The sequence below is a fragment of the Mesoplodon bidens genome (assembly GCF_964165515.1).
Source record: "Mesoplodon bidens genome assembly, chromosome: 10".
Classification (NCBI taxonomy): domain Eukaryota; kingdom Metazoa; phylum Chordata; class Mammalia; order Artiodactyla; family Ziphiidae; genus Mesoplodon; species Mesoplodon bidens.
Window position 1 is genome coordinate 35942989 of NC_138172.1, and position 9705 is coordinate 35952693.

The 9705-nt window shown below is 43.5% G+C and overlaps 1 protein-coding gene across 4 annotated transcripts in view; it reads left to right on the forward strand.

The window, feature by feature from the left end:
• Positions 1-9353, forward strand: part of DCP1A (decapping mRNA 1A) — a 60148-nt gene extending 50795 nt beyond the window's left edge. For 2 of the 4 annotated variants that reach the window (XM_081245582.1, XM_081245579.1), the window contains 4 exons: positions 13-762; positions 2725-2790; positions 4626-4844; positions 5394-9353. In XM_081245582.1, coding sequence (XP_081101708.1) covers positions 13-762; positions 2725-2790; positions 4626-4844; positions 5394-5474 — 1116 coding nt within the window. In that variant the 3' untranslated portion in view covers positions 5475-9353. The remainder of the gene's footprint in view (positions 1-12; positions 763-2724; positions 2791-4625; positions 4845-5393) is intronic. The other 2 variants (XM_081245581.1, XM_081245580.1) reach the window with 1 other exon arrangement.
• Positions 9354-9705: the final 352 nt, after the last annotated feature.

The following is a 9705-nucleotide window of genomic DNA, read 5'->3' on the forward strand; positions in this document are numbered from 1 at the left end:
TTTGTTTTTCAGTCTGCTCCGTCTGGACACAAACATCTGACAGTGGAAGAATTATTTGGAACCTCTTTGCCAAAGGAACAGCCAACAGTTTTGGGTCTGGATTCAGAAGAAGTGGAGAAGCTGCCAGGAGATGCCTCCCAGAAAGATCCCAGCTCGTTCCTACCATTTTCCTTTGAGCCAGGAGGGACCCCTCAGTCAGAAAACCTGGGTGTCCATCCTGCTGCCCACCACTCAGTTCAGCCTGAAGTCACCACCCCGGTGCTAATCACTCCTGCCTCCATCACACAGTCCAGCGAAAAGCAGGCCCCAAGCTATGCGATCCCGTTGCACCCTGTGCTTAGTCCTACTCTACCAGCAGAAGCTTCTACTGGACAGGCTCCCCCAAGCCTACCCCGAAACACCACCATGATGCAAGCAGTGAAGACCACACCTAGACAGAGGTCTCCACTTCTGAGTCAGCCAGTCCCTGAGCTGAGCCACACCAGTCTGACTGCCAGCCAGAGCCCATTCAGGGCCCCACTGAGTGTGACAAACACAGCCAGTACATCCCTCCCAAGCGTTGATCTTCTCCAGAAACTCAGGTTGACCCCACAGCATGACCAAATACAGTCACAGTCACTTGGGAAAGGTGCAGTGGCACCCAGCTTTTCTGCAGCAGCTGGCCAGCTGGCCACGCCCGAGAGCTTCATAGAGCCTCCCATGAAGACAGCAGCAGCAAGAGCCTCAGCCTCCCTGAGCAACATGGTGCTTGCTCCCCTTCAGGTACTGACAGGAGGGTGGGTGGCTGTAACTGGGTGGGATGAAACTGCAAAGACCTGGATTTTAATTGACAGGAGACAGTTGTTTAAAGAGACAGCTGTTGAGTGTGTCAGGAGCTAGAAGAAAGGAGAGAGAAGCCCTGCAGTGATCAGCCAGACCATTGGTAACTGGTGTTGTAACTCAGTTCACTTCCCAAAGTTATTTCAACTGATAAAAGCTAAGAAACAGTATTTGTATTTTCCTTCCCGGGTGTACATTTTAGGGTTTTTTGTTTATTTTTGCCTAACAGTTCCAGAAGTCCTTATTTGACTCGGGACCACAGATCCAGATTATCCCAATCTTTGTTCCATCCCCGGCTCCCTCAGTACTCTCACTGAGTGCCTGCCTTGTGCCAGGAGCATTAGGGCTGCCATCAGACCATCCCAGATTTGGAGGTCTGGGGTCAAATAAAGCTTCCTCAGGAAACTGATGTTCAGCTGAGATCTGAAGGCTCAGTAGAAGTTAGCCAGACCTATTCTAGAGGTAGGAAGAGTATGTGGAAGCAAGGAAAATAGCACATACGGAGGCCTGGACATGAGAGGGCATTTGCTGAACTTGCACTGTGGCTGGATCTACGTGGAAAGAAACGTAGGGGAGCAGGTATTCGTTGATGAGCAAAACTCTGTAAATTGTGTCAAGGAGTTAGAGGTTTGTTCTAAGGGCCCTGGGGAGTCTTAAGTGCTTTGAGCCAAGGGTGGCGTGCCGGGAAAGGAGAAGATGGAAGTAGAATGACCCATCAGGAAGGAGGCTGGGACAGTCACCCAGGCTTGAGCTGGTGGGGGCCTGCACTGGGGAGTGTGGACTCGTGGATTTGTTAAGAAGTAGGATCAGTGGGACTTAGTGGTGAAGTGGGTGTGGGGGTGAAGAAGAGGCTTGTCCCTCAATTTATAAGGTCGGTGAGTTTACAAATGAGGAAGTCAGGTCAGAGTTGGAAGTGACTTGTGCAAGATCACAGAACTGAAAGGGGGTAGAACCTTTCAGGGTTTTAGTCTCATGCCCTTTAATAATTATAGTCCCCAACTCTTAACATTTTACCAAATAATATTATATAGAAGAGCCCATCATAATAATTGAATATTATTTCTTAGTTAATGGAGTATTTTTTCCATTCCATTGAAATTCTGTACAGAAAAAGAGGAAACCTAGTGTCCCGGTTACATCATTAAATTGTCATGTTTTTCTGTTTCTGTCTGCAGTATAAGGAAGAGAGAAAATGTTGTTTAACAGTTAGGTATCACACCCCTGCAGTGTGTCTGCTGCCACTGTTCCTGTTGTTCTGGAAGTACAACCAGCAGTGGTGAATGCCACCCCCTCCAGATTTTGACCTCTGGAATGGCACCCTGCTCTCTAGCATGCCCCTTGCAAAGGAAGCTTACAAACATGTACATTTTCATTTATGTGGCAGTATTGAATTTTAGGACCTTGGGCTTTATTGAGTTCTAATGTATTTGCTCTACACAGGAAGTTTTTTTGTCTCCCAGTGAATGGGGATAAAATTTAGCATGTGGAAGTGTGACTCTGTATGAAGACTATTTAGTGCCACCTGTCCAAAGTTTAAATCACTTATCAGGAGGTATCACACTGCCAGGATCTTGCTTGCATCTCTACAGCCTTCACAGCAAAAATAGGCTTGGGCTGTCCCAGCTCTTATAAGAGACACAGGTTTCAGCTTCTTCCTTAGAGACGCTTTCAAGGCTTTGCACGCACCCCTGTTCTCGGGTGGAACTGAAGGGGATCGGGTACTGTCCCAGAGCTCTCATCCTGCATTGTCACAAGTTCTGGTCAGCCTCTCCCCTCAGGAGTCTAGGAACCAGTTCATGTCTGAACTATTCCTTACTGCTGCTAACCTAGATTTTTCCACAGTAACTAAGAAATCTTAATTAAAACTTGCTGCATCTTTTCATCTTTTCTTTTTAAATGTTGCAGTCTATGCAGCAAAACCAGGATCCTGAAGTTTTTGCCCAGCCTAAGATGTTACCCAGTGCCATCCCGGTAAGGATTCCCTTTTTCTGAAGAGCACAGTATGTTTAAGTTCTTCTGCTGAGTGTGAAGTAAAACATTGTCACTTGAGTGAAACGTTTTAGCTTTCAAGCCTAGGCCCATCTAGATGCCCCCCCCTCCTGCTCCCCTAGGCAGAGTTCATTGCTGTGGCCTCTGTAGGCCTCAAGGCATCTGTCTGCAGTGATGTCTTCCCTGACTGTGTGTATGGGAGGGCAGGGTGGGCCACAGCAGGGGCACTCAGTGTTTGTGAATGGGCGACTGCTGAGAGCAAGTCAGCCTGGTCCCTATGAGTAGGAGATTGTCTTTGCCCTGGAAGAGCTGTGGTGTCTCAATAAACAGAGGGCAGCATCACTACGCTGCTCTCATTGGCTTCCCGTTGCTGTGACGACAAAGCCTCCCAGGCCTGTGTGCTCTGTGTCTTGCTGTTTCTCCTCTGCCTCATTCTTTAAAAGTTGCCCTCCATTACCTACCAGCCTTGACATGCACACTTATTATTTTCAGTTTTTAAACTTTTACATTCCTTTTGCCATTGAGCCTTTACACCGCTCCTCAAGTCTCATAATTTAAAGTATAGCCAGCTTCTGACTGGTCTTGTTAATGGGTCTTTTCTGTAGCTTGTCCTGCTGCATGGTGATCAGCGGGAGCTCTCAGCCTGGTGTTGCACCAAAAAAAAAACCAAATGGCTCAGAACCCAGAAACCACATTCTCAAAGCTATGGCAAGCTCTTGGCTATTTGTAAATGAGGAGGGTGACACATAGGAGGAAAAAAATATATAGCTCTCTGTTGATTGTATCAAAATGTGAGAATTATTTAAAATACTAATTATTACTCTTTGTGTATTCTGATGGTTAGCCATTATTAGCCCAGAAGTACATCTAAATGAAAGGAGATAGATATTAGATTTATGTATCTTTGGGAGCTTCCCTGGTGGCGCAGTTGTTGAGAGTCCGCCTGCCGATGCAGGGGACACGAGTTTGTGCCCCGGTCCAGGAAGATCCCACATGCCGCGGAGCGGCTGGGCCCGTGAGCCATGGCCGCTGAGCCTGCGCGTCCGGACCCTGTGCTCCGCAACGAGAGAGGCCGCAACAGTGAGAGGCCCGCGTACCACAAAAAAAATATATATATATATATCTTTGATACCTGTAATGGTATAATAAATACGTTGAACACCACCAAAGAAACTAAGGCTCAGGATTTCCCTGGTGGTCCAGTGGCTAAGACTCCGCACTCCCAATGCAGGGGGGCCCAGGTTTGATCCCTGGTCAGGAAACTAGATCCCACATGCCACAACTAAGACCCAGTACAGCCAAATAAATAAATATTTTTAAAAAGAAAGAAACTAGGCTTCATATAACTGGGTTTTTTTAATTCTCTTTTTATTGAAATAAAACATATAATAAAATGCAGATTTATGTAACATTTCCATCACCTCAGGAAGTTCCTTCACACCCTCTTCCAGTCATTTCTGTGCCCCTCATGGAAAAACTTTACATGTTTGATTTATCACAGGATTATTCTTACTGTGCATACCCTGCTGTTATTTATCAGATTCCCCTTCTGTGATGATTGGGCCTGGCTTCTCATAACAACTCTAGGGCATCCTTATCATATAAATGGACTCTTTATCCTTCAGCTAACAAGCTTCCTAACCAGACGTAAAATGCCCAGATGCTGCTCCTGAATGTTTATCTGAACCCCAAATAGTTAGCACTGGACTCTGGGCTCCAGTCTCCTGCTGCTTATGCTTGTTACCAGGCGTCCACTACTCTGGACGTGGCTGCTGGCTTCCACACTTCGGTGCAAAATGACCATTTTTCCCCTGCAGGTGGCAGGCCCCCCACTGGTTCCTGCAACAACTTCGGCAGTGTCCTCAGTCCTGCTGTCCCCAAGTGTTTTCCAGCAGACAGTTACAAGGTCCTCAGACCTTGAGAGGAAAGCAAGCTCCCCTTCTCCTCTCACTGTTGGAACATCAGAAAATCAGAGAAAGCCTTCCATTATCCTCAGCAAGTCTCAGCTCCAGGATACATTAATACATCTAATTAAGGTATGTAGAATATCAATTTAGTCTTTGAATTTCATTCTTTAAAAATAAAAAAATTGTATGACTTCTTAGAAAATCAGTTCATAAAGAAAATTCAAGACTAGCCAGAACCAGTGTTTCTCTCTTCTTGGGCATATGCTCCAGGTGGAAAAATATCTGAGTGAATTCCAAAATATTAATGATGGTTATCTCTGGGTGGTGGGATTCTTTGGGTAATTAGTTATACAAATCATGTGTACAGCTTCTTCCTAAGCTGTTATCAAGAAAGTAAGCTCTTGGGCTTCTCTGGTAGCACAGTGGTTGAGAGTCTGCCTGCCGATGCAGGGGACATGGGTTCGTGCCCCAGTCTGGGAAGATCCCACATGCCGCGGAGCGGCTGGGCCCGTGAGCCATGGCCGCTGAGCCTGCGCGTCCGGAGCCTGTGCTCCACAACGGGAGAGGCCACAACAGTGAGAGGCCCGCGTACCACAAAAAACCCCACAAAAAACAAAAAAACAAAAAACAAGAAAGTAAGCTCTAATGAGGTAAATGTGACATTACCATCTCTTCCAGAATGATTCCAGCTTCCTCAGTACGCTTCATGAAGTCTACTTGCAGGTTCTGACCAAGAACAAAGACAACCACAACCTATGACTGGAGCAGAGTGAATCCGAAGGCAGAATGTCGACCTCAGAAACAAATAGGCCTCATCATGGAAACTTCTAAACACAACATTGAGTTTTGAGAATCCTGAAATTGAGCCTATGAGAAAGAGACTCATTCCTTAAGAATGTTTTCCAAGTGACGTTCCCAGTGATAATGGAGGTTTCACTGTGAAGCATCACCAGCAGACCTTTGTTTTGACAAAAAAAAAAAAAGAAAAAAAAAAGACCATTGTGTTGAGTTGTGTGGGTGTTTTCATCAGATCTAAGCAAGTTTGTGAAATAAGGAATCTGATTTTCAACTCACTTTCACGTTCAAGGTCTTAGGGAAAAGGGGTCACCAGCCTTGCAGCAGTCAGAGTTCAGCCCAGCCTACACCCCTCTCCCCTCCACTCCCCCCATAAAAACTTGAGCATTGGGCTGATAGTCAAGTTCAGAACAGAGCAGAAGTCAGCTCTGTGCAAAGTAGCTTCGTGTTTTAACGGTCAGAGTTTAAGCTGGCAAATTAGGAATGATTTGTTCAAGTGAAGTATATTTTATATGAATGCCTCACTTGGGCCTTAAAAGTTCTGAAATTTCTTAATTGTGTTTTGTTTTTAAGTGTCCCCAGTGCTGCCATGTAGCAGGTTCCCAGTGCGGGGATACATTGGAATCGGGCCCTGCAGGCCCTGTCATGGTATAGGAGCAGGCGTGGCACACCTTTGAAATAAAGGCTGAGACTGGTAAGGCCCGAATTCTATCAGAAATCTTCACTTTAAGTTACTCTCCAGTGGTTTTGAAAATGTTAAATTTGTGTGTGAATCATAGCCTTATTTTCCTTTTCTGTCTAAACACAGTGAGAAGTCATTGTTAATTGTTTTCCTTAACACTTTGACAAAAGGACCAGTGGACCAATCTGACAAAGCCATTCTGGTTCCATTCCTCAAGTCTACTGAGAATAGTTTTAAAGCTATGCAGAAAAGGGAGCTGTTATTCACACTGCCCTTACTTTATTATAGAATATGGAGTTTAAAACAAAGTGTGAAATTCAGAACTTTACCAATGTATTCCTAGGCTGTGAGTACTTTTGCAGCCCAAAGTGTGAAAATATGTAAAGATGCTTTGTTATGCTGCTATTGATCTGCCATGATTTATATTTATTCTTTTATGGCATGTAATGGTGATTAGTAATATTTTAATGTAGATTTTGATTTATTTCAGCAATAGTAATTTTAAGATTTTCTTTGAATGAAAGTGTCTTCGTTTCTATGATACAGGTCATTTTGTAGTATTTAACCAATTAAGATGCACTGCTTACTTTTCTGAGCACTATTTAATGATGGGGTAAAACCCAATTGGCTCAACCAGCTAGCATAAGGATTAGCTGTGAATAATGCTGACAGATGTAATGGTTCCTCGGGAACAATCATTTAAGCTTTAATGGTAACTCAATCATAAGTCCACAGATTTTTTTTTTCTAGCTGAGATTTTAGAAAATTACTTGTGAATTACATACTTGTTTTAGTTTGCTCTTAGTTTTTTAGCATAAAGAATACCTTGATTGGCTTTTGTTAATCTAAACATGCTTCCTGGGCAACTTTTCTGCTTCCCAATTTAGTGTCTTCTATTGCATTTACCTAGTTATTTGTGAATTGCGCAGAAGTCAGGGAAGCTTTTAAGTTCTCATACTCCATTAGGAATAGTTTGTTTTCAAAGGTAGTGTGTAAATTCAGCAACCAAAAATGAATTGCTTGCGTGTCACCTGGGAAAGAGAAAGTTACAGTAAGACGTGAAGTGTTGCTGACACCAGGAGATGGTGTCCAGGGAGCCATGTGACTGTTCTCAGAAAACAGTTGCCCTGGTAGGTTTGCTAGCATCCCAGGTGTAGTCTCAGTGGGCTTTGGTAAGCGGAAGAATCGAAGGATTCTTGTTATGATAGACATTTGAATTGAAATGATGATTTGAGTATGGACAATATTACGAGAGAGTTGAGAGAATATCCTGAAGAGGGTCTTTAATCAGATCTGTTAATTTTCACCCTTTAATCCAAGGAATGAATATCACAGACAGTAAAGAGAATCTGTGATAGGGTTTCCTTAGTGTGAAAGTAAATTTTTAAGTGCCCAAGTCATGGAGACTTGAAAAGGGTAAACCTGTTTCAACTCCCAGATTTATGTATTCAAAGCATTTTGAAAATTCAGAAGCCAGAAGTTCCCCATCATGATGACTAGGAAGTTCAGGCCAGAATGAGTCCCTAGAGAAGTCAGGCCAAGCCTGAACAGTTGCAGTTGGATGACCCTGGCCCGAAAGTCGCAGTTCAGTTGCCTTATTCCTCATTCAGGCTTCTGTCCAGAACCTCATGCTAGTTTAGGTTGCATGTTTACATTGCTACAGTGACTTTACTGGAATCTTAGTTTTAAACCTTAGTTGAATCAAAATGGACACCAAAACAGAGATGCTTCTTGCTAGGTTTGCAGAACTGCAGGTGCCTGCATTTAGGTCACCGTGACTGTCTGTATGCCACCCCTCACCTGGGTGGGTGGCACTACTCTTCTTTGGTTGTAGTTAATGTGGTGTCTTTGAATGGACTCCCACCTCCCAAACAGCCTTGCTCCTTTCCTTTAAGGAAGAAGCTCCTCCTCATTGTGCATCTCTCCCGAGGTTTGTAAGGTGTGACTTTGAATCCTAGGTTTTCAAGTGACTGTCAGTTTCAGAAGCATTCATGCCATCTGCATGTGAATGTGTGTCCATGGCTTACTTTGGAAGGCTTTTGGGAGTGGGGTTTTGTTAAGAGCCCAAGTTGACCTGGGTCCTTCTCTGCCGGAGGATGCACAGGCTAAGTTTAGAATATGACCCGATTTTGCATGTCAAGAATTGTTCTTTTTCCACCCATGTTTTCTTGTAAAAATTTTAAACCCCATCAAATCTACTAGGTAAATATTTTTAAACCACGCAGCTTTATTACTCTCCTCCCCAAAGAATGTAGTTTGAAATTTTCTCATTTTGGTAGTAGAGGCCATAACTGCCATTGTATTACTAACAATGCAACATGAAATTGAAGGTGCCTAACTGCTTAAAAAACAAAATTAGCCATCATACTGTAACTCTGGGCAAAATGAAACACAGAGGAATGAGAGGCAGCACAGGCACGAGTGGGCTCAGTCCACGTGAGTGAAGACGAGGAATCACAGGGACGTGTGTCCTGCATTCTTGCTGCGTGTTTGCTGCTGAGCACGTGTTTCTTTCTTACTTGTCTTTGGTTTTCTTCAGTTGTATTCAAAGGGCCTTCTGGAACCAATAGTGCCCTGTGTTTTCAGGTGTCTAAAATGTTAAGATCTGAAACAAGTAAAGCAACTTACACTGAGCTTTTTAAAGCTGTGCTTGAGAACATTTCCCTGAGTGGGCCGGGGCCTCAAGGAGCCTGTTTTTCAGCAAATTCAGCAGGAGAGATGTGTGCAATGTTTCACTCGGTTTTGTATTTGACATCTTCATTTGAAATGCTATGATGCAATATCGTTCACTTTGAATGGGGAAAATGCAAAATTGTGTTTCCCTTTTATCTGTGTGATTCCTTAAGAAACGTGTTTTTAACAGTATGTGTTCTAAATGGATTTTTATTCTGTATTCCTGCTTTGGCCATGTGGCTCTCATGACCTTCAGTGTACCAGAGTCTCAGCGCCCTGAAACGTGAGCATGAGAAGCTCTGGGGTTACAGCAAGATTTTTGTTCCATGAGCGCAATACAGCATCATTAACATTTTTAATGGTATGGATTTTATACCATCTGTGTATGTTTGCAAATATTAAGTTATTACCTGTTTTCAGATGAGCATTTTTCATCCTAAATTTTATATGTTTGCAAATATATTTTTTTAATAAAAGTTCAAAACCAAGTTTTAGCACCTACTAAATTTTAATTGTGTTTTTATTGAATTTACAGAAATAGGAACTTTTGAATGAGTTGCTACACTTTGCCAGAGTCTCCTACTGCTGAGAGGGAGTGAGGTGAGAGAACAAAACAACTCCATTTATTCCTCTGAGTTTTCCCCAGATGGAGGGTACAGGTCTAATCACGACCAAAAACACTGTTTTACAGGGGACTTAACCTTCCAGGTCACTTCCCAAATTCACTCAGTTCATGTGTATTGAGTTGTCATATGTGCCAGGCATCTAGGATGATAAGGAAAGAGGGAGGGAAGAAAGTAAAATGTGATCATTATGGGACATAGGGAAAAGGAAAAAAGT